The sequence below is a fragment of the Neophocaena asiaeorientalis genome, unplaced genomic scaffold (assembly GCF_003031525.2).
Source record: "Neophocaena asiaeorientalis asiaeorientalis breed wild unplaced genomic scaffold, Neophocaena_asiaeorientalis_V1.1 scaffold45, whole genome shotgun sequence".
NCBI lineage: Eukaryota > Metazoa > Chordata > Mammalia > Artiodactyla > Phocoenidae > Neophocaena > Neophocaena asiaeorientalis.
Window position 1 is genome coordinate 2,315,802 of NW_020174642.1, and position 24,817 is coordinate 2,340,618.

The 24,817-nt window shown below is 40.9% G+C and overlaps 1 protein-coding gene across 4 annotated transcripts in view; it reads right to left on the bottom strand.

Moving 5' to 3' along the window:
- Positions 1-12,102: 12,102 nt before the first annotated feature.
- Positions 12,103-24,817, bottom strand: part of GART (phosphoribosylglycinamide formyltransferase, phosphoribosylglycinamide synthetase, phosphoribosylaminoimidazole synthetase) — a 27,458-nt gene continuing 14,743 nt past the window's right edge. For 2 of the 4 annotated variants that reach the window (XM_024758292.1, XM_024758293.1), the window contains 11 exons: positions 22,723-22,817; positions 22,323-22,432; positions 21,396-21,594; positions 20,140-20,391; positions 19,828-19,980; positions 18,024-18,230; positions 16,800-16,937; positions 15,574-15,704; positions 15,185-15,326; positions 14,032-14,147; positions 12,103-13,934 (listed from right to left, as the gene is read on the bottom strand). In XM_024758292.1, coding sequence (XP_024614060.1) covers positions 13,743-13,934; positions 14,032-14,147; positions 15,185-15,326; positions 15,574-15,704; positions 16,800-16,937; positions 18,024-18,230; positions 19,828-19,980; positions 20,140-20,391; positions 21,396-21,594; positions 22,323-22,432; positions 22,723-22,817 — 1,735 coding nt within the window. In that variant the 3' untranslated portion in view covers positions 12,103-13,742. Of the gene's footprint in view, positions 13,935-14,031; positions 14,148-15,184; positions 15,327-15,573; positions 15,705-16,799; positions 16,938-17,341; positions 17,401-18,023; positions 18,231-19,827; positions 19,981-20,139; positions 20,392-21,395; positions 21,595-22,322; positions 22,433-22,722; positions 22,818-24,817 lie in introns of those variants that run through there. The other 2 variants (XR_003004977.1, XR_003004978.1) reach the window with 2 other exon arrangements.

Genomic DNA, 24,817 nt, shown 5'->3' on the forward strand with positions numbered 1-24,817 from the left:
CTCTGCATGGGAATAAGACACTTATTGGGCAAAGGTTGTGCTTAAGCCCTCCTAGCCAGTTAGATTTTTGCTCTTTACCATTGTATGTGTGTGTGGCTATCATGGTTCAGGGAATTTATGTTTTTGCCTCATGTTCAGCCACGGAATAGTAACTTGGAGGTTTCCTCTCTGATCGTTCCTGAAAGGGCACAGCCTTGGACATGCACACAGTTTTCAGACTGCCAGGGATGAGTATGGTATTTTTAGGCCTGGCTTCCTGGAAGTTGCTTCTGGGTCAGAGTAGCTTGTTGGTGAACCAACGTTAGTAAGAGATTGTGTTTAAGCCTCTTGTGCCCGTGAGGCTTCTGCCTTGTATGGGCAGTTCCGTGTGTAGCTTGGGGAACACTTTCAAGTTTGCTCATGTCCTGCTCTGATTGCTCCTGAGTAGGTGCAACCTACTGTGTGCACATGATCTTCCCAAACTCAGAGTTGACTAGATTCCAGGAGGGCGCTTCTTGGCCGTCTCTTTCCCTGATTAACTCCTTGCTTTGCCATTGTGTCCTGACAGATCTATTCAAGTGAAGCAGAGTGTTAAGTACATGTGCCCTGGATCCATACTGCCTTTGTTCAAATCTTGGATATGCCTAGCACTCGATGAATGTTCTTGGGCAAGTGACTTAACTCCTCTGTGCCTCAGTTTCCTCATTTATAAAAAGGGAGTGATGATGGTATCCACCTGGTAATATTGCTGTATGGATTCAAAGAGCTAATGCTGTAAAGGATGTGGTGAGCACTGTGTCAGGGTTTGTTTTGAATTCAGTGTTTCAGTAGTCAGAATCAGGAACTTGGAGGCTCTTTCCTTCTTTTGGGCTAATCTGAATTCGAGCAGAGTAGTGTTTGATGACTGTCTTCAGATTTGAACTGGGAGGGCCTAGAGCAGAGTTCTCACCCTATAGTGTTCAAAAGAGTGACTTGAGGAGCTTCTTAATAATTCCAGATGCTGCCTCTAGAGGTTCTAACTCTGTGGTGCTGCAGAGAGCCAGAATCTGTATCTTTAATGCATTTTCAGATGATACTGATGCCACATCTGAGGCAAACTGAGTAGACCCTGAGATCTGCAGTGCACAGGACAGCCCCTACAATAAAGAACTATCCGGCCCAAAATGTCAATAATGCTGAGGTTTGGGGATTCTGCTGTGGACCATTTTTTCTCTCTTTTCTCTTTTTCCTGTATTTCCCCCTAGATCTATTATGATGTGCTAGAGTTGGTAATCAAGGAATAGAAGAATGTTGGAACTAGAGGGGACCTTCGAAATCATGTAGTCTTACTCATCTGAGAGAGAAAAATGACATGCCCAAGGCCATACAGTTAGTGGCAGAGCCTACTGCACGATGTTTTCCTATGACCCTCCCCATCCAGAGGACAAACATGCTGAAGTGCTGCAGAAGGAAAAGAAGTGCTAGAGTATTTGCATGTTGGCTTGGCACATAGCTTTCTAAATTAGCAATCTCAACTCTAGGAGAAATTGTTTCAAAATGTAGTTAGTAGTACCAGACTGTTGTTAAGTCATTCATTAGATTTTCTTTTCTAATTTATTTGTTTTATTTATTTATTTTTGGTTCCATCGGGCCTTTGTTGCTATGTGTGGGCTTTCTCTAGTCGCCGTGAGCGGGGGCTACTCTTCATTGCCGTGCGTGGGCTTCTCATTGCGGTGGTTTCTCTTCTTGCGGAGCACGGGCTCAAGGCGCGTGAGCTTCAGTAGTTGTGGCACGCAGGCTCAGTAGTTGTGGAGCACAGGCTCTAGAGTGCAGGCTCAGTAGTTGTGGCACGTGGGCTTAGTTGCTCCACAGCATGTGGGATCTTCCTGGACCAGGGCTCGAACCCGTGTCCCCTGCATTGGCAGGCAGATTCTTAACCACTGCGCCGCCGGGGAAGCCCCATTTATTAGATATTTAAACATATTCTTTGTGTCCAAATCATCAGCTGACAAAAGTGTTAAGAATAAGAAATAATTTCTCAGCAAGCCTTTATTGCTGCCTCCTACAGCTCTGGGGCAGGTTTGGGTACTTCTCTTCATATTATAAGATGTCAATGAAAAATGGACGTTTTGCCAAAGATTAGAGGACACAGAGGGGAGGGTTCCATTCAAAGCCACCAAGCAAAACTTCCTAAAAGTTGCCTGTAGGCATCCTGTTCTCCTGCCTTACACCTCTCATCTCCTTCCTTCTCCCTGCCTTGCCTCTGAAATGCGCTCCAAGTTTCAAAACTTCATGTAGAAAATAGAATCACTGAAGTTTGCCATCCACCCAGCCTCTCAAGGACCATTTATTATCCTCAACTGGGTGCCCTGTAAAGGTGGGAGATGGGATGATGGTGTCTGTCTCATTTCCAATGCCGAGTAGTTTCTCAAAGGATTCATACCACAAAACATTTCTCTTCTCTTCTCTAGGTACAGGAGTAAAATTCTGCTAGTAAGAAAAATCAGATTTTTTTATCCAAACCATTAACGTGACAAAAATACATAAAACAAAGTAACAATGACAGAATGTTCTTAATCAATAAATTCTCCATTTAAAAGGCCGTGATCAGCATAAAAACAATTCACACAAACTTTAGGATCTTGATTACATCTGAAAATTTCAGGAAGAGGGTCCAAGAGTTTCATTTGAACCACTAATTATAAGAGCAAAAAAAGGCGGGGGGAATCAAATAACTACAGGAGATTGAAGAAATAAATTATGAGGCATCCTATCCTCTACAGCCTGTAAAAAGATTGACATGGATCTCTAGGCAAAGCCATGGAAAGATGGCCATTGTATTTTGTGAATAAATAAATATTGCTAAATTATGTTTGAAAGGGATGAACCACTTTTCACTACCAGCATATTGGTGATTGCCTGTTACTCTACACACCCTTGATAATGCATTGAGTTAGTAATCTCTCTCTTATTTTAAAAAATATTTATTTTTTATTTATTTTGGTTGCACTGGGTCTTAGTTGTAGCAGGTGGGCTCCTTAGTTGTGGCATGCGAACTCTTAGTTGTGGCATGTACGTGGGATCTAGTTCCCTGGCCAGGGATCAAACCCTGGGCCCCTGCATTGGGAGTGCAGAGTCTTAACCACCGCACACCAGGGAAGTCCAGGTAATCTCTTTTTAATTTTTGCTAGTCTGACAGACTCATATGCACATATCTGTGTGTTCATGCACGCTTGCATGCCCACACATGCGTAAAATCTCTTTATTCTAATTGCTAATGAGAAATGAGTAAAATCTGTTTACCATCCAAATTCTTTTTTCCTCAAAGGCTCTCCAGAGATTTATTTATTTATTATTATTATTTTTTTAACATCTTTACATCCAAATTCTTGAAGGATCAGTTTGTCTACTCTTCTAGTGCACAAAGCTGATGGGATAAAATTAGTTACTTTGATTTGTTTTGAAACTTTCTCTGCCCTGGCAGTAAAGGCCTATTTGAAGGGTGCTAAGAAAAGAAAAATAGAAGAGGAGAAAACATTTCCTAAATGTTCCTCATTCTCTGAGGTCAGTATTATCCTGACACCAAAGCCAGACAAAGACATTACAAGAAAAGAAAACTACAGACTAATATGCTTTATGAATATAGATGAAAAAATTTCAACAAAATACTGGCAAGTCAAATCCAGCAGCATATTAAAAGATTATACACCATGACCAAGAGAGACATTCTAGGAAAGCAAGGATGGTTTAGTATATGAAAATCAATTAATCTACCATATTGATAGAATGAAAGGAAAAAAAACACATGATCATCTCAATTGATGCAGAAAAAGCATTTAACAGTATCTAACTCTCATTCATAATAAAAACACCCAACAAACAAGGACTAGGAAGGAACTTCCTCAATCTAGTAAAGGGTATCTACTAAAATCCACTTAAAAGAAAAGATTGAAAACTTGTTCCCCTAGCAACAAGACAGGATGTCAGCTCTCACCACTTATATTTAGCACTTTCTTTTTTTTTTGCAGTACGCGGGCCTCCTCACTGTTGTGGCATCTCCCGTCGCGGAGCACAGGCTCCGGACGCGCAGGCTCAGCGGCCATGGTTCATGGGCCCAGCCGCTCTGCGGCATGTGGGATCTTCCCGGACCGGGGCACGAACCCGTGTCCCCTGCATCGGCAGGCGGACTCTCAGCCACTGCGCCACCAGGGAAGCCCTCTATTTAGCATTTTGCTTTAAGTTTTAACCAGGTAAATTAGACAAGAAAAAGAAATAAAAGACATATTTTATTTGGGAAAAAAGTGGGAAAGAAAGAAGTAGAACTGCATTTCCAATGACATTATCTTCTATATAGGAAATCCTAAAGGGTTGATAAAGACACTCCAAGACTTAATAAATGAGCTCAGCGAAGTTGCAGGATACGAGGTCAAAATACAGACATAAGTTGTATTTCTATAAACTAGCACTGAAAAAGCTGAAAAAGAAATTAACAATTCCATTTAAAATAGCATCAAAATGAAAAAAGAAAACAATTAGGAATAAACGTTACCAGGGAGGTATAAGACACTAAAAATTATAAAATAATACACTACTGAATGTAAAATAGATAGCTATTGGGGAAGCAGCCGCATAGCACAGGGAGATCAGTTCAGTGCAGTGCTTTGTGACCACCTAGAGGGGTGGGATAGGGAGGGTGGGAGGGAGACACAAGAGGGAGGGGATATGGGGTTATATGTATACGTATAGCTGATTCAGTTTGTTATATAGCAGCAACTAACACAACAATGAAAAGCAATTATACTCCAATAAAGATGTTAAAAAATATATAAAATATTGCTGGAAGAAATGAAAGAAGACCCAAGTAAATGGAAAGACATCCTGTGTTCATTGATTGGAAGACTTAATATTGTTAAGATGGCAATAGTCTCCAAATTAATCTACAGGTTAAAATAAATTCCTTTCAAGATCTCAGTCGGCCTTTCTGAAAAAAGTTGACAAGCTGATCATGAATTAATATGGCAATGCAAGGAACACAGAATATAAAAAATACTCTCAAAAAAGAAGAACAGGGGACTTCCCTGGTGGTCCAGTGGGTAAGACTCCATGCTCCCAATGCAGGGGGCCTGGAATCTATCCCTGGTCGGGGAACGAGATCCCACATGTGTACAGCAACTAAGAGTTTGAATGCCACAACTAAAGATCCTGCACGCCGCAACTAAGACCAGGCACAGCCTAAGTAAATAAATAAATATTTTTTAAAAAAAGAAAAAAAAGAACAAAGTTAGAGAAGTCACACTTCCTGATTTCAAAACTCACTACAAAGCTACAGTAATCAAGACTTTGTGGTACTGGCATAAGGATAGACATATAGATAAATGGAATATAATTGAGAGTCCAGAAATAAACTCATACATTTATGGTCAAGTGATTTTTGACAAGGATGCCAAGACAATTAAATGGGGGAAAGAATAGATTTTTCAATAAATGTTGCTGGGACAACTGCATAACCACTTGCAAATGAATGAAGTCAAACCCTTGCTTCACATTATATACAAAAATGAACTTGGGATGGATCAAATGTAAGAGCTGAAACCATAAAACTTTTAGAAGGAAACATAGGTGTAAACCTTTGTGACCTTGCATTTGACAATGATTTCTTAGATATGATACCAAAAGCAAAAGTAACAAGAAAAAATAGAAAAATTGGACTTCATCAAAATTAAAAATATTTGTGCTTCAAAGAATACCATTGAGAAACTGAAAACACAAGTCACATAATATGAGAAAAAAATTTCAAATCACGTATCTGATAAGGGTCTGGTATCCAGAATATATAAAGAACTCTTACAACTCATTAATAAAAAGACATTTAACTCAATTTTGAAATGAGCAAAGAATTTGAATAGACATTTCACCAAAGAAGACATACAAATGGCCACTAAAACATTAAAAGATGCTTAGTCATTAGGGAAATGTAAATCAAAACCACAGTGGGATACCCCTTCATACCCCTGGAATGGCTATAATCAAAATGATAGACAATAGCAAGTGTTGGTGAGGATGTGGAAAAATCAGAACGGGAATGTAAAATGGAACAGCCCCTTTAGAAAACAGTTTGCAGTTTCTTGAAAGGTTAAACATGGAGTTACCAATGATTCAGCAATTCTACTCCTACCTATTTACCCAAGAGTACTGGAAACATGCTTCCACACAAAAACTTGTACATGAGTATTCACAGCCACATTATACATGATAGCCCCAAAGTAGAAACAACCCACATGTTCATCAACTGATGAATGGATAAACAAAATGTGATATATCCATACAGTGGAATATTATTCAGTCATAAAAATGTATGTGGTACCAATACGTATTACAACATGCATGGACCTTACAAACATTATGCTAAGTGGAAGAAGCAAAACACTAAGGTGAGTGAATGCTAACAGATAGGGGTTTCTTTTTGGAGTGATGTGAATGTTCTGGAATTAGATAGTAGTGATGGTTGTACAACTTTGTTCATACTCTAAAAATCACCGAATTGTACACTTTAAAAGTATAGTGTGTGAATTATATCTCAGTGAAAAATCAGAAGTGTTACTTTTTTTGTGTTAAGAAATTAGAGTATATTTGGTATTTTATATAGTTTAATATTTAGAAACTCACACCTAATAGAATTCTGGGACAGTCTTAAACTATAATTGAAAATGTGTAATTGAGTAATTTAGACTTTGATTTAAAATTGAAATCTTCCTAAGTTTATATACATTATTAGCATATCTAAGAGAATTTTAGCCATCAACTTATTTTGTAAGTTTAATGTATCATAGTAATACTCAGGCTTTTTATTTTCTTAAGCCAGATAATAGAAGTATTTGGAAAGGAAAACAAATATAGAAAACTCAAAATTCAGCCTCAAATGTTTTCTATTTGTTAATGGAATCAACTATTTTTAAAAATATTTATTTATTTATTTATTTGTATCAGGTCTCAGTTGTGGCTCACAGGCTCCTTAGTTGCACCATGTGAACTCTTAGTTGCGGCATGCATGTGGGATCTAGTTCCTTAACCAGGGATTGAACCCAGGCCTCCTGCATTGGGAGTGCAGAGTCTTAACCACTGCACCATCAGGGAAGTCCCTGGAATCAACTGTTAACTAAAGTTCCCTTAACAATGACAGTTAACATTTGTTAAACTTATAAATAAGATAATAAGATATGTAAGCTGAATTTCAATACTGTAACTTTAATAAATTATTAGTTTTAAAAAGCAAAATATGCCTGAAAAATCTCCCCTTTCTTTTCTGCCCCCCTCCTTTGCTGGGGCGACAGAACAGAGTTACTTGTGTCCTCATAGAGATAGTCTACACATAAGCATGCTTGTTTACTCCCACCTTTTAATTCTCTCCCTTCTTCAGAATGACCACTATGAATAGCCAACCCTGGACGGTTGTTGGGCTGGTCCTTCGCTTTGAGTGGCTGGAAGATGGCACTGCAGTGACAGCTGTCAGGCCCAGTAGGCCATCTGTGAACTTGCACCTCAGATTTGGAGATAATAGTTGTTAGGGGCTGAATTGTGTCCCCCCCCCCCACAATTAATATGTTGAAATCCCAACCCCTAGTATCTCAGAATGTGACAAATAGGAAATTGGGCCTTCAAAGAAGTGATGAAATTAAAATGAGGCCATTAGGGTGGGCCCTAATCCAGTCTGACTGGTGTCCTACAAGAAGGAAGAAATCTAGACATAGAAAGTAAAACAGGAGGGAAGGGGGCAGGGCACAACCTTTAAAAGAATGATATAGCCATAGGACATGACAAAAACTGGTTAGAACTAACCAGATCCAAGATGGCGGAAGATTTGACTTCCAGTGGACCTTGAGCCTCTTCATACACTCATTGTAATACATTAGCGTAAGGTAAGTGACACACCCACCAGTGCCACAGACAGTTCTGAGGCCAACCATCAAAGACCAGAAAGTGGGCTGTGGCCCAATTCCTGGAAATCTCTGCCCCTTCCCCAAAATAGTTGGAATAATCCTCCCACTCATTAGCCTATGAAATTACCCAGCCCATAAAAACTAACCATGCAGGCTCTAGAGCGCAGGCTCAGTAGTTGTGGCGCACGGGCTTAGTTGTTCTGCAGCATGTGGGATCTTCCTGGATCAGCGCTCGAACCCATGTCCCTTGAATAAGCAGGCAGATTCTTATCCACTGTGCCACTGGGGAAGTCCCAAACCTGTCACCAAATTGATCTTGGACTTCCAGCCTCCAGAACTGTCACAAAATAATATCCGTTGTTTAAGACACCCAGTCTGTGGTATTTTGTTATAGCAGTCCTAGCAAACTAATACAACAGTTCTCTTTGAGCTCATGCATTCTTTCAGTGGACTTCAGGAATTTGTATTATCCAAGCTGTTTCCTCTCAGATGGAAAACTCTGAAAGCAAGTTGAAGTTTTAGCTCTCTCCTTTCCCTCTTGCAGACATGCCCTGTCCTACAGGTCTCACCCTGGGGCTGCTGCTGCCTCCTCCCCTTTGAACTTTATTCTTTCCTTATTTTGCACACCTAGCACTTATCCTGAATCTTACAGGATGCTGTAAACAGCCTCAGGGCACCAAACGGTGGCACAGTTGAAAAGGCTGATTTGCTGTGAGAATAAGATTATTCTCTTATTTGTAGAGAATAAGAAATAAATTATTTACAAAACTGGAGGTTTTCCAGTGCTTGGCTTTCAGCACAACCTAATAGCTTTGTCAGCTGACTTTTTTTTTTTTTTCCATGTGGGATCTTAGTTCCCCAACCAGGGATCGAACCCATGCCCCCTGCATTGGGAGCATAGAGTCTTAACACTGGACCACCAGGGAAGTCCCTTAGCTGAATATTTAATTAAACATCATTTTTAAATGATAGATCTTGTTTCATTTTGGTTTTGCTTGTAACAGAAGCAGTCAAGGAATTGAGTGATACTGCTACACAAAACTTTTGTTTTTTTGGCTGCGTTGGGTCTCGTTGCTGCACGCGGGCTTTTCTCTAGTTGCTGCGAGCGGGGCTTCTCTTCACTGAGGTGCGCGGGCTTCTCATTGCGGTGGCTTCTCTTGTTGCAGAGCCGGCCCTAGAGCACGTGGGCTTCAGTAGTTGCAGTGCATGGGCTCAGTAGTTGTGGCGCACGGGCTTAGCTGCTCCGTGGTGTGTGGGATTTTCCCGGACCAGGGATGGAACCCGTGTCCCCTGCATTGGCAGGCAGATTCTTAACCACTGCACCACCAGGGAAGTCCCCCAAACTCTTTTTTCCTATAAATTTTTGGAGGTTAGTGGTGCAGAAAAATTTTAAATGCAATTTGACTTTCATTGTCCACAAATATTTCAATTCATGAAACTTAAAAAAATGAAATCGATTTGGAATATTAAAAATTTCATGCAGTGCTTTATTGCAATGCTCAGAATACAGATGGGGCTCGGGAGTTAGCATTTTTAATAAGTTTACCCAGGGAACTACCAGGTTAACAGATGGAGGCTTTGAGGATTAGGATTGCTATGCTGATGGATAGTCTTTAGTATGGTATAGACCAGACTCCAGCCTCCATGACCTTCCCTGAGTTCCAAAGGGCAGATTCGTACAGTTGCTCATCAAGGGAGGAGCAGCCAAGAAACCAACTGAGGTGAGATTAAAGGGACCAGAGAAGCTCATCCAGATTAAGAGACCCACGCCTGAGACCCTGCTCACACCCTCATCTAACCCCACCCTTGGAGTATTGTCATAAAACTCCTCATCATATCCTCCTGGGTTGGGACACATTTTTCGAGACAGCGGCCCGTTCCGTCCCCCTTTGCCTGGCAAGGCAATAAAGCTATCCTTTTCTATTTCACCCAAAACTCTCTCCGAGATCCGATTTGACAGCGGTGCACAGAGGCCGAGCTTTTGGCATGTTTCCGTGACAAAGTGTGCAAGTCCTGTCTGTATTCATTTAAGTGACTTCATGCTGAACGTGAAGTATTTTGTTTGTTTGTTCTGTTTTTTTGCGGTACGCGGGCCTCTCACTGTTGTGGCCTCTCCCGTTGCGGAGCACAGGCTCCGGACACGCAGGCTCAGCGGCCATGGCTCACGGGCCCAGCCGCTCCGCGGCATGTGGGATCTTCCCGGACCGAGGCACGAACCCGCATCCCCTGCATCGGCAGGCGGACTCTCAACCACTGCGCCACCAGGGAAGCCCCAAACGTGAAGTATTTGAAATGTAAGCTTGATGCATTTTATAACATAAGATTACATGTAATCTTGATGTATTTCAAAAACTATGAATTAATCTTTCTACGGTAACAGAGGAGTTGTATCTCTCTTTTATGGGGAACAGTTTTATTGAATATAATTCATATGCCACAGAATTCACCCATTTAAAGAGTACAGTTCAGGGCTTCCTTCCCTGGTGGCGCAGTGGTTGAGAGTCCGCCTGCCGATGCAGGGGATGCGGGTTCGTGCCCCGGTCCGGGAAGATCCCACATGCCGCGGAGTGGCTGGGCCCGTGAGCCATGGCCGCTGAGCCTGCGTCCGGAGCCTGTGCTCCGCAACGGGAGAGGCCACAACAGTGAGAGGCCCGCGTACCGCAAAAAAATAAATTAAAAAAAATAAAGAGTACAATTCAATGGCTTAGGTGTGTTCACGGGGTGGTGCAACTATCACACCATCGATTTTATTATATTCTCGTACCCCCAAAGAAACATTGCATCCTTTAGTCATCATCTCCAAATACCTCTATCCCCACAGCCCTGGGCAAGTATTAATCCCCTTGGTGTGTCAGGATTTGCTTATTCTGGACATGCCATATAAATGGACTCCTACACGTGCAGTCATGTGACTGGCTTCTTTCACTTAGAATAACGTTGTAAGGTTGGTCCATGTTGTAGGGTGTATCAGTATCTCTTTCCTTTTCACGGTAGAGTAATATTTCATTGCATGGATAGTCTACATTTTATTTTTCAATTCATTAGCTGGCAGACATTTGGATTATTTCTACTTATGGCCTTGTGTTGTGGTTAATGTAAGCTTTACATGGCTTGAGAAGGAATGGCTATAAGACTGTCTAAAAGAGAGTAGTGATGGAAGAGGTAAAATTTATGTACTAGATAATTGGTAAAAAGCAGTTCAGGGAGATAAAGAAGCCAGGAGGAACTGTCAGCAGAACGTGAACTTAAAAAGAAAAAACAAACAACTGGAATTTTATTAATCTTCCTGAACTACTTGCAGCTGCATCTATCAGGTGACCTGTGGAGCTGGACCTTTGTCAAATGGGGGCTGCTGAGCACGGGAATCCCTCGTTGTCTGGGGCATCCACCATTGTGTGAGAGGCAGTTTTTCTCGTGACAGCCCAAAGACCATTTTCCTGTTTTCTTTGACCCCCGGCCATGAGAGCAGGGTGAGAGACCTAGACTTGACCAATCAGATAATCCTGCCTGGGCAAGTGACCCAGAGATAGAGGCATTCTGAGTGCACTTTGATTGTGGGAGCAGCTACAAATTGAATGCTCACTGAAGTAGGGCCGAAGGAGCTGATGTGGCCATGGCAGCAATGTCCTTGCCAGTCTCTTCCTGGGCGTGATTTTGGCCGTGGTTCTGGCTGCTTAGCATGGGAGAATAGCCAAGAAAATTCTGAAAATAAGTAATGAGGAGGGACTAGCTGTACCAGTCGTTAAACTTTATTATAATTAAATACCATATTGTACTTCATTTATTTATTTATTTTTGGCCGTGCCACGTGGCTCGTGGGATCTTAGTTCCCCGATCAGGGACTGAACCTGGGTCCTCAGCAGTGAAAGTGCCGAGTTCTAACTACAGGACTGCCAGGGAATTCCCTGTACTTGAGTTATTTTTAAAGTTTATGTGCAGTAGTTAAAAATGGTAAAAAATTTAAGAAGGAACATTTAGAGACTAAAATCTCTTCGAAATTATTATAACATTCCTCTTTAGAGCATTTGGCTTACTCATCATTTTAGCACTCACATTTGAATCCTTTTTGATTGTTGTGTGTAGCCAGCAGAACTGATTAACAGTTGAACCCTCTTTCCCCTGTCCACCCCGTATCTTTCTACCTGAACACGATGTAGGGGCTCATTTGTTTTACTCCTGTTTACACAAACAGAAACAGAGACATCTATAATAAAAGACAAATATCCACATTTATTACATTAATAAAAGACTAACATCTTTGCATTGCCTTTTTCATAACTTAAATGACCTTTTGAGTATCATTATAAACCAACAGCTGCTCACACACTCAACATGTCCAAATAATATTGTTTATCACGAACTAGACAGTAGGACACCCTTTCCGCTGACTCCTCTGTCCTTTCAGTATCATCCCTGCTACTTTCAACCTTTTTTTTTTTAGTTTCTGTCAACCACATATTTCAGACACACTTTGATTCTTCCTATCTGAAGATATTGAATCAGCTACCTTCCATGGTGTCCAGGTTCCTTTTAGTGAATATTAGTGTCTAAATAAGGGCTGGAAAATTGTATTCCTAAAGTCATAAACTCTTACTGATTTTTCTAATTTACCCTGGTACCAGCTTCTACTTTTATTACAGTATATGATTTTATCAACCAATAACATTTTCCTTTATATCTTCTAACTTTCTAAAAACTTCATAGGCTAGTTTGGCATATACATAATAGGTGCTTATTATGTTGAGTGAGCTCTCTAGAAAAAAGTGAGTCAATTGTTTTTGCAGCAAAGACACCTATGTAAAATGATGTACCTGGACATCATTTGATGGCAGTTGCTGACTACAGTCAAGGAGAGGTAGGGTAATGTTGGCCAGCTGCCTGGGGAAACTGACTTGCACCAGAGCCAGTGATGAGGGTCTCTTGGCAAAGGTGTCTGTCCTTTTTTCTGGCACTCTGCTTCTCTTGACCCTCTTTCCTGTATTAAGGCGAGAGTTTACTCTCTTCTGTATATAACTACTGTAAGAGTCCTGTGCCATTAAGTTTTGAGTTTAAACTCCAAGGGAGGACTTGAACAGGGCTTCAAGGTACCCTTCCAGTAAGGTGCCCCCCTGTTGGGCAGGCAGAGCTCTCAGGCCACCCTGAAGGTGGCTCAGCAGTCTAAGGCTGGCTGGCTGCCTATGGGCCAGGTGGCCATTCCCTGTTTGCTCAGCGATGACAGAAATGTGGTCCTATGTGTAGGGTCATGCACATGTGGCCCAGTATGTCAACCTAGACCTCCCAGTTCCAGAACTGCATATCCACATTGGAAATGACTGGCTAGAGTGGGAAATCATGCAGTCCCATTATACTCTTTACTAGTCTGAGTAGATTGCCTTCCATCCTCCCAAACTGTGAAGCTAAAATCTGGGTGTTACAAAAATTGTCAATTATTATAGGAATGTGTAATGATATTTCAAAGTACAAAGAAAACTATCCCTCAGAAATGGGAACTACCTCAAAATTTTATGACACCAACTTAGGATCAGAATAATTAGAGAAGTCTCAATTCAAATCAGTACAGATATACAATATGGGGAAGAGATATTAACTTATTAGACTTATTAGCTCTTCGAAAACGAATATATAAGAAAGATTAAGTTTGGGATCTTATTTGGCTGAAAGTAAAAGGAATTCTGAATGCCTGTTTTGATGATGAACAAAAAGGCCCCAAACAGGTAAAACCTGAAAGACCACTGGAAGCAATACATATATGTCTTAGCTGTCTTTCAGGCTGAGTCCACGATAAAAGTCACCCTGCAAGCAGCTAGAATTCTTTCAAAGCGGGCTCCATTCTTGGATTAGGATGCTTCATTCCTCTTTGACCCAACAGATCTTGCCATTTTCTCCAAGCCGTACAGTTCCACTGGCCACCAGCTGGAGGGCTGAGGGAAATATTTTATGTTCTGCTAATTTTACTCTTTCAGATAGAGTTTCAACAGTGTCACCCCTCTTCACCGGAACAGCTTCTTGTAAAATAATTTGTCCAGCATCTACATCTTCCTGGAAAAGAAAAGTGAGAAAGTTTTGAACATTACTTCTGCCAAGTACAATTTACATTAAATACTAGTAAGATTTTGGTAGAAAGAGACATACTCACAGCTACAAAGTGCACGGTGCACCCAGTGACGGTGACCCCGGCATCCAGGACTTGTTCATGGGCATTTGAACCCTTAAACGAAGGGAGCAAGGATGGGTGGATGTTGAGCATTTTCCCTGGAAATTAATTAAAACATAGTGGTCAGAATTTAAAAACCCTATGTATTCTGTCAAAGGAACATACACTTTCCTGTCTAGAATCAGGAGTCAATAGGAGCAAGGTTTTTCTAGGATGGGTGTCTTCTTTGTCAAAGACAGAAATGAGGAAAAGTGAAATACACGTTCTCATCCAAGGAGGCCCTGGGAGCAGCAGGTTTCTGCCTTGCACAGCTGAAGACACACCAAGGGGCTTCTGAGCAGGCGCCTGCACTGACTCAAAGCTGGATGGGAGGGGTTCTAATCTGGATCATAGGGCTCTTGAAGAAAATTCAGCTTGTCCCTGGCACATAATATTAGAAAGACAGGAGGTTCCTGCGTAGTGTCTATGTGCTTGGTTTCTAACCATGAAGTGGCATGTTCACATGCGACTAATCCACAGATGCCGGATTAGTCAGTCTGTGTGCCTTATGTCACCAAAAGCATTGCCTGTGGTATATTACACCACAAGTGCTCTAACTATATTCACTTAAGAAAACAAACTCTCCGAAGAGGAAATACATTTATTGACCAAATATGTGCACAAAAAAGCACCACAGGAAGCAGTCAAAACTTCTGTGGGAAAGGCATTAACAGCAGACACTATGTTATCTGGCAACAATGCCTTCCTTTCCATCTTCTGGCAATGGTTCACAGTTCCTCAGAAGAGGAACTCTATTTTGGGATACAGAGAGTCACCTTCCCTTGCTTCTAAACAAGTAAAAAAAAGTCTCTTCCCAATATTTATCCAGAAGATGAAATAATATGTTTGCAGTAAGGTGAAACCAACCTAAGCTACGTTAGAAACCGTAATTACAGCAGGCCAAAGAAAACCGATAGAGACAGCAGGATAATAAATCATTATTCTTCGGGCTAAAGGCAAAGGAAATTCAGTTATGACGTGTGTCAAAATAAACCGTCACAGTAAATACCATGACTGGGATTGTCTGGCAAGTTCACCACCCTATAGCCCATTTTCAGTCAATTCCTCAATGTAGTATCAAACTCTTTTTGCTTACCATTCCATTTTCTGACAAAGGGGCCAGATAAAATTCTCATGAATCCTGCAAGACAGACTATGTCTGTGGAGAACTCTTCAAGGACTTGGTCTACTGTAGTGTCAAATGCTACACGATTTTTATATAATTTATGATTAATTACCTAGAATAGAAAAAGATAAGTACAATCCATTTCCAACAAATTACCAAAAATAATTTAAAACTAAACCTTTATATAGACTATACTTCACCTCCTTCTGAAGCTACACGTGATGTCAAGAATTAAGGAATGGACAGGATGAATATAAAGGCAAGCCCAGCACCCGCCCCAAATCCAGGCATCCGAAGAACACTTGGGGGCAGATTATGAGTGTAAATAATCTTGAAGGATACTTTTCAAAGTAACTTACTCTGGTGGGAATTCCGGCTCTTTCTGCTTTATCTAAGCCAGACACTGCAGCTGTGTTGGAGATCACAACAACAATGTGTGCAGAGCTACTTGGCTCCCTAGTGCTGTCTATGAGAGCTTGGAGGTTTGATCCTGAAAAAGGGAGAAAAGCACAGGTGAGTGCACACTTCTTTAAAATGTTTATACCATTTTGAATAGGGAATGGTCAAGATTTTTGAATGAAAATGTCTTAGAAAAGATTGGCAAAATATGTGAGGCTTTAAAATTCCATTCCTCTTAGAATAATGGATTAGTATCTTACAAAAACATAGGCACTCCTGGTTCAAGGATACGTAATTGCTCCTGCAAAATAATATGATTTAGCATACCAGTAGAAACAGTATAACATGATTTTAAAACTGATTGATGAGGAATAAGCTGCTTAATTAAGTAAAAAAAATCAACCCTCTGAAGAAGAATAAACCACTATGACCCTTACAGTAGTTTCTTTGCTTTACCATCAACTTGGGTCTAAAGTATATTGAAACCTTAAAATAGACTTGTAAAGCAATTATACTTCTGGGAAAGTTAACCTAAAGAAATGACCAGATATGCACTTACAAACTTATTGTATATTTAAAAGAATGTTCATAGCAATGTTACTTAAAACAGTGGACGGAATTCCCTGGCCGTCCAGTGGTTAGGACTCTGCTCTCACTGCTGAGGGCCTGGGTTCAATCCCTGGTCAGGGAACTAAGATCCCACAAGCTGCATGGCATGGTGCAAATAAAAAAAATAAAAAATAAAAGGAAAAAAGAATCATACTATATCCATCCATATGAGAGAACACAACGCTCTTAGGACTTTACCCCGCTGTCCGCAGAGTCAAACACAAATTTTGTATTGTTACTATTAACAATTTAAAAAAGCCTCAACTGTCCTAAGGCTTTTCAACTACAAAGCTATGATTCAAAAGAAGTTGGAATTTCCATTCTGTCTTTTCTAGCTTCTCTCTCTTCAACCATCTTCCCCACACCCTCTACTTTTCCTTTAGAAGCTGCTTCAAATGCCTGAGAAAGTGGAAAGACTGAGGATGTAGAAAAGATAACACTCCTTAATGATACCTAGCCCCAGTACTGAGAGTGTTCTCACAGTCGGAAGGAGGTTTTTTTTTTGGGGGGGGGTGTGGGTGGGAGAAAAGGAAGAGCATTTCTACAGCTCTATAGTAAAGAGGAAGCCACATCTCACCTGTCCCAGATATTAAGACAGCTACTCTTGCCTTTTTTGGTTGAACAGAGACATGATTTTTCAGGGTGCCATTCTCCAACTCTGATCTATTTATCTGCATGGTTTCAATCAGATGCTTGACTTTCACACGAGGAGAACCTTTGTTTCAAACACACCCAATAAATAAAAAAAGAACAACTGTGAATTAACAGTAATATGGAAAGAGAAGTGTTCTATAAAAACTTTAGAGTACTGTATTTTATTCTGAAAATAAGATATGCAAGGACTAAAATAATACGTTTGCTTTACTTATCGTCACTCATTCATACAAACTTCCTGATGGTGAACGTATATAACTGCCCACTTCAACTAAAAGGTACAGCACTATATCTAAACATAAAGTGGATATGTTACTGCCTGCCAGTGTTCTGTCTCCCCTTTCCCGCAAGTCTTGCATCCACAATAGTGCTATGACCTCTTGGCTTCAAGGGGAGGCATGTGACCCAAGCAAGGCTGTTCAAAGACTTGATATAGGATGTTGAGAAAGAGAGGGCCTCTCTTACTGCAATGTGAGTTGAAGGATGTGGGCTCAAGACATCTTTCCGGTATTTGGAGAGCCTGCCTGAAAGTGAAAGCCACACAATAAAGGGATGAAAGGCAGATACAGACAAAATTAACAAGGCTTGACATCTCTGTTAGAGAAACTGAGTTGGTTTTCTGTCAATCTGCCGATTTCTAGTACTGCTAAGAGAGTTCTAAGTCATACACAGTACTGGTCAGGGTACTTGCTCACTACTCCTTGAAGTGAGCTGAACCACAAAGCAGAGCCTGAGACAAGGTTTTACATGCGAGGTGATTACTTTGGGAAGTGATCCTAGGGAACCAGAATGAGGATGGGCAAGAGCCAATTTAAGAGTGTGTTATTAAACTGGTCACCACTGTGGGCAACTGGGGCTTGATTCCACTGAGACCCTCAAAGGAGCCATGTAGACTGTGCCTCAGAACCGCTCCCTTCTTCTGTCCCTAAAGTGGGCATTTATTCACTAGTTCTCACCCCGCTGGTCAAGGGCTGTCCTGCAGGGTGTAGTTGTGCATATGTGACTGCTACACAGAGGTGTCAGAGCCCTGAGGCAGAAATGAAGAGATGCATGGTATTACTGGCATGGGTGTTTTCATGTTACAGCTGCGTAAAGATAGTTGCCTATCAATGGCTTGAAACAGAGCAACTAAATAAGGAACAGTTACCTTCAGGACATGCGACCACTCTGCCGATCGCCCAGGCTTCTTCCTTGTGCTGCTGAATATCCTGCAGAATCTGCTGTGTCAGATCCTTTGATACCACGAGGGCAGCCCCAATCCCACAGTTAAATGTTCTGGCCATCTCTTCTTCAGAGAGGTGTCCTTCCTGCTGTAACCACGAGAAGATCCTGGGGATCCTCCAGGTCTGGGCATCTGAAAACAGGCAAGAGTTGTTCAATTAACCTATTATTGACACAAAGTATAGAAGTATGTACATATACAAACCTATGGAAATTAAAACCAGCACTGCTATTTTATAGAGGGTAAAACTATAAACGGGCCTTTCAGAAGTTTTTTTGGGATCCATTTGTACCTCAGGCATTAAGAACACTTTTCTTGTCACACTTGGCCAGTATTCATGACTGAGTGAAGTTTTGTGCTGTGTTAACTAACTAGAGTCTTAGAAATCCCCTAATGAATTAGATGCTGTAATGGCTGAATTCCAGTAAAGGTCGGCATACTACCCTTTTGTGAATGTGAAAAAAAAATCTAGATTTAGGTGTAAGAACCTATCCTCTAATACAACAAAAATCTCTAATAAAAAATTTTAGGTAATACCTATATAGACACACACATAAAATTCTTTTTTTTTTTTTTTTGGCCCTGCTGCATGGCTTGCAGGATCTTAGTTCCCTGACCAGGGACTGAAACCGGCCATTGCAGTGAAACCACTGAGCCCTAACCACTGGACAACCAGGGAATTCCTAACCAATAAGTTTCCTGAAACAGCAATCTTCACTCATTGTCTCTGTATCTCTGCCATCACCTCCCCCCCCCCACTCCAATATATGGGGGGTGGTATCCTCACCAAGCTGCTTTTTGACACTGCTAACCAGTGTCATGTTGAAATCTTTGCTCGGAGTTGATACTTTTACATGGTTTACTGCCTGATTTTGACTATTCTTTTTTTAGAAATTCTACCTCTGCCAAACTTTAAGGTGGGTGGAATATTGAGGAACAACCTTTTGGTCCCTCCTATTCTCTCTGTGATTAACTATTACTACCTGCATATAAGTACCCAACTTAACTTCTGCTCACAAAAACACTACAATAAATACTTCAAAGATGTAAAACACTGTATTTCCACTTCCTATTCCAAATCTACTCACCTACTAAACTAGAAACTTGTGACTTCTTTTTTCCTTCTAAGCACAAAATGATTCTCCAATCTGTTTCCCTTCTCTATGCCTTGGTTCAGGTCTCCTTTATCCCCTGCACAGACTATTTAATAACTACCACTTCCCTTCCCAGCATGTTCCTGATTCCATCTTGATAGAGCTTGAGCTTACTGACCCCCTTGGAGAATCTGCTTAAAGAATTTCATCTAAGTCAATTACACGAGGACTTTATGCCTTATAAACACGGCTAATGAAGCGAGAAAAGGTGGAAAAGGGTCAGTCCTATTTTTTCCCCAAGAAGCCCCAATGATTTAAGAATTTTCCAGGTAGGGACTTCCCTGGTGGTCCAGTGGCTAAGACTCTGCACTCCCAATGCAGGGCGCCCGGGTTTGATCCCTTGTCAGGGAACTAGATCCCACATGCCACAACTAAGAGTTCGAATGCCAAAACTAAAGATTCCGCATGCCACAACTAAAAAGATCCTGCATGCCAAAACTAAGACCTGGCACAGCCAAATAAAAAAGAATTTTCCACATAATCATATGTGTACTAACTACCCATAAAGTTTCCTTCCACAATGTATTTTTTCTCATAACAGTTTTCTGAGCAAACGTTCTTTTTAGCAATCTTACCTAAATCCACCCCAAATTTCTGAGGCAGGACTCTGGGGATGTTTTCTAGCAATCCCCCACCGGTAATATGTGCAAAGGCCTTAACATGTCCTGAACGCAGGACAGGTAACAGTGAATGGCTGTAGATTCTGGTTGGAGTTAGAAGTAAATCACCTGTATATTAGGAAGATGAGACAAAAACTTAGTCTATGAATATAAAACCAAAATATATGCAGTTTGTTCCATTCTAACTTTAAGTAATGAAAGCCTAACCCAACTAAGTGGTTGCTCAGACATTCCCAAGCAGGAGAATTTAAATGTGAGTATGTTTACCTAAGGCCTGGCCACCACAGCCATCAGGTGCTGGAGAGGAGTACTGAAGGGAAGATTTCGCTACAATTTTCCTCACAAGGCTAAATCCATTGCTGTGAAGACCAGATGAAGCTATTCCAATAACAGCGTCCCCTTCAGTGATTCTTTCCAGGTGAGGGAGTTTCTGATCCCGCTCCACTGCACCAACGGCAAAACCGGCTAGATCATACTCTCCAGGAGGGTACATGTCAGGCATTTCTGCCGTTTCACCTCCTGGCAGAAAGAGAAAACAAGAGCAAAGAAATCACCGAATACTTTAAACCTGTCTAGGAAGTAGTGACACCAGCTACCCTTCATATGAACAATTAAACAAAAGCTGTATTCCGCAAACATCTAAGCATGATTTCAGGGGAAATAGCGCGAATTTCCACAAAGGGTGAGTATAGCCTCCAAACATCATTATTTTTACGGGATGAATACTCAGTTGAATATGACACCATTTCTCCAGCAGTTAGTTTCAGAAATGCTTTCACCTGTATTTGATCTTTACAATCACTCTATGTTCCAATAATGATACAGGCTTAGAGAAGTGATTTAATCAGACCTGCCTAACTCTAAATGCCCTGGCCTAAAAAATATGTCATAGTTCATATTACCACCATACTGTGTAAAGACAGGGTCTAGGCAGGCAGATCCGAATTAGGAACTGTTCTCAAAGATGGCTGAAAGGCAAGTTTGGCTTTGGGGACATACCTGTCCACAGAAATGGTAATATAAAACAGGTAGTTTTGTTCCTTGGTCAACCTACAAATTAATTGTGTTCAAAATTCTCATGTATGTATTTAATATTTCTGTAAACCTTGGGTACATTTTATTCTTAGTGTCATTTCTGTGGGAAAATAAGGCTTAAGTTAAGACTCAGAAAGCCAAGACCCGATCTGCCTCTGCTGCAGGGCCATAAGGAGGAAACAGCCCCCTACCCTGTCTGTCCAGGAGGCCACTGAGAGAGATGGGAGTGAGATGGTGGCTAAGGATCAGGGAGAAGATAAGGCCTGGGCAATGGTGGAGTATGAGTCTCAGTCTGGGGACCAAGCCTTGAGGGGAGGGTTTGAGGGCACAAAGGTCTAAGTTGTCCTTAGGTGGTATCATCTATATTTTACTTGCCTCGTCTCGTGACACAGTTTGTCTCGTTAGGTATACTGGTAACCGATCATGTTTGTACATAGGGCTGAAATACATAAGAAGGTGTGATGTGTGATTAAAATGAATGATCATACCGAGGAGAGCACATCCGGCTTTTTTACAAGCTGTAGCGATTCCAGCAACAACAGCTTCAGTTGTACTGGGGTCAAGTTTTCCACAGGAAAAGTAATCGAGGAAAAAGAGGGGCTCCGCTCCTTGCGCCAGAATATCATTTACACACATCGCAACCAAATCTTGACCAATGGTTTCATGTTTATGGCACTGTTGGGCAATCTACAGAAGAATATAAACATCCACATAAGAGAATAAGCTCCAAACTATATCTTGTCAATTATCAGTGGAGGCTAACAATATTACTGACTTTTGGCTAGGTGCTCTGAACACCTAACGACAAAAGAACACTAAGTTCCGATAAGCTACTTGGTCCGAAAGTATTCCCTTTTCTCCCCTAAGATAACCCTTCTATCTGGATATAGTCTCACCAACACTGTGTTATTAGAAACACGTAGCTATTGTAGCCAACTGTATGATTACTTGGTGTGGTTCTCTTTAGTGCATATATGTCAAGAAGGGAAAGATATGTATTTTATTTGTTTATTTATTTATGGCTGCATTGGGTCTTCGTTGCTGCACGTGGGCTGTTGTGGCGAGCGGGGGGCTACTCTTCGTCACGCCGCGCGGGCTTCTCACTGCAGTGGCTTCTCTTGTTGCGGAGCACGGGCTCTAGGCGTGCGGGCTTCAGTAGTTGTGCCACGCGGGCTCAGTAGTTGTGGCTCGCGTGCTCTAGAGTGTAGGCTCAGGAGCTGTGGCTCACAGGCTTAGCTGCTCTGCGGCATGTGGGATCTTCCCGGACCAGGGCTTGAACCCTTGTCCCCTGCATTAGCAGGCGGATTCTTAACCACTGCGCCACCAGGGAAGTCCCGAAAGATATGTATTTGATACACAGTAAATTCTTTCATATCTTTCATAAAAGGTCTTTACTCACATAAGTGTCTGATTACCTTCAGTTTAGTTCCAACGCCGTCTGTTCCACAGGCCAGAAGAGGATCGTTGAAACCGGCTGCTTTCAAATCAAAAAGACCAGCAAAACCTCCAAGATCAACATCACAGCCTGTTGGAGAGAAAATTAATTACTTGCTGCATTTCAACAGCAAAGAGTTGATCAAGAAAGCAGATATTAAAGGGGTATACATATCCTTTTGAGTTTAAGATCATGGGTAAGAAATGCTTTTAGTGTTAGAGATAAGAAAGCCGAACACTATGAGTTTGGCTTAAATAGGGCAAGACTTACAGCAACTTGGCATTAATCTGGAACATTTTCCTCAGTAAACTACAAAGCACAAATCAATACACAATGTTTGTCACAGTTAATGAACTAGCAAAGGACAGGCCCTGACTTACCTGGTCTGGAGGTGGCTTTTGCTAAAGGCTTAATTTTCTTGACCAGCATATTTCCAGCTGCAATATCTACCCCAGAGTCCTTGTAAGTCAGGCCCCTAAAGAATTTAAAAAAACAAAGACATCACCTAAATGCCAGGGAAGAATTATTTTAACCTTAAAATATTATTTAAAGCAGAAGATATCACTAGTGATTTTCATACCCCCCAATACGCTGGGCCATATCCAGAGATTTTGATTTAGCTGGTCTAGGGCAGGTCCTAGGAATTGAAATGTGTTTAAACAACCTCCTCAGTTGATCATCACTATTTGGAACTTCACTATTTGTAACTACTTCTCTAACTTAACTATTTCTTCCAGAAGTACTTGTCACAGGCAGTTAAATATACCAATATTTGGCCGTAATATTTCTCTGTTCAATTTTGGTATGGGAAGGAAAGGAGTGCCAAAACGGAGTCAAAAAAGTGAAAATTAAGATTATAAGGACTCTACAAAGAAATCCCTCAATAATGAAACTGAGCCCTTACTGCAATAATAGAGAACTGTATGTTTCCTTATAACTAAAGACAGTAAGAAATAAGATTTAAAAAACTCTAAAAAAAGCAAAACCAGGTAATGATATTCAGTGCATCATTTCCATCTATAATAGCGCCAACAAGTTGGAACAGTACATTTAGAGATCAAGTTTATAAATGGCAATGTGAGTTCATTAGTCTTGCCTTACAAAAATGACAACTCTGGATTAGTGGGATTCAGGGATACGTGAAGAAATATGTCAAGTTTTATTAGAAGCAAGGTGCCAGGGTACAGACTTGAGAGAAATGTGGCAGTTAACTCCAATAAAGTTAGCAGTCTGGGGTCATGCTTATATAGGAAACGAAGTTCTACTGGTTAAAAACAACTCTTTTGTCAGGTAGCGATTGGCACTGTAGCCTCTCATCTTCTTCATCTTTGAAGAATCAGATGAGTATCAAGATTTCAAGTCACTTGAAATAGGTCATTTCAATAGAATCTAGTCATTTTAAAATAAAAAATAAAATTTTAGCATGGTATTTTAATGTTCAAAAAAAAATTCCATTATTTAACCTGAAAAAATTTGCCTATCAGTAACAATGTAACTTGAATTAAGTTGCTAAAAATTTCTCATTTTGTCCTATAACACATTTATTTCTCATAGATGAACTCAATGAGCAATAGTAATTGTGATGAGGTCAAAATACCCACATTTGCAGTTAATAGTTCATTGATTTTACAAAGGAATAGTTAGTTGTATATGACAATAAATGAATCAATAAAGGGTTACAAAATACATTTCAGTAACAAATATAAATCCAGTGACCAAATGAGATGGCCAAAATTTATAGTACAATCAAATAAAGTTGCAAAGTTAGACAACCAATATTTTCATCCTGAATTCTTTGACAAAATCATGAACTAAGATAAATACAACAGGGATTTCCCTGGGGGAACAGTGGTTAAGAATCTGCCTGCCAATGCAGGGACACAGGTTCGTGCCCTGGACCAGGAAGATCCCACATGCGTGGAGCAGCTAAGCCTGGGCGCCACAGCTACTGAACCTGTGCTCTAGAGCCTGAGAGCCACAACTGCTAAGCCCGCGTGCCACAACTACTGAAGCCTGTGCACCTAGAGCCCGTTCTCTGTAACAAGAAGCCTGCGCACCACAACAAAGAATAGCCCCTACTCGCCACAACTAGAGAAAGCCCACGTGCAGCACTGAAGACTCAATGCAGCCAAAAGTAAATAAGTAAATAAATAAATTTATTTAAAAAAGATAAATACAACAGTAATATATAAATATAACTCAAGGAAAAAAAAACCTTCCCCCTTCTTTATTGATGAATAATTGACAACTGATTGCATATATCTAAAACGTACAATGAGAAAAAAATCTTTCAACAGCACTGAGTTTTTCAAACATGAGCTACCATGAAGTTTTTTACATTTCATTTGAATATTGCTGTAACTAGTAGTTTCAATTCAAACTAAATCCAAATCAAAATCAAATCAGTTGGGCTTCCCTGGTGGCACAGTGGTTAAGAATCCGCCTGCCGATGCAGGGGACACGGGTTCGAGCCCT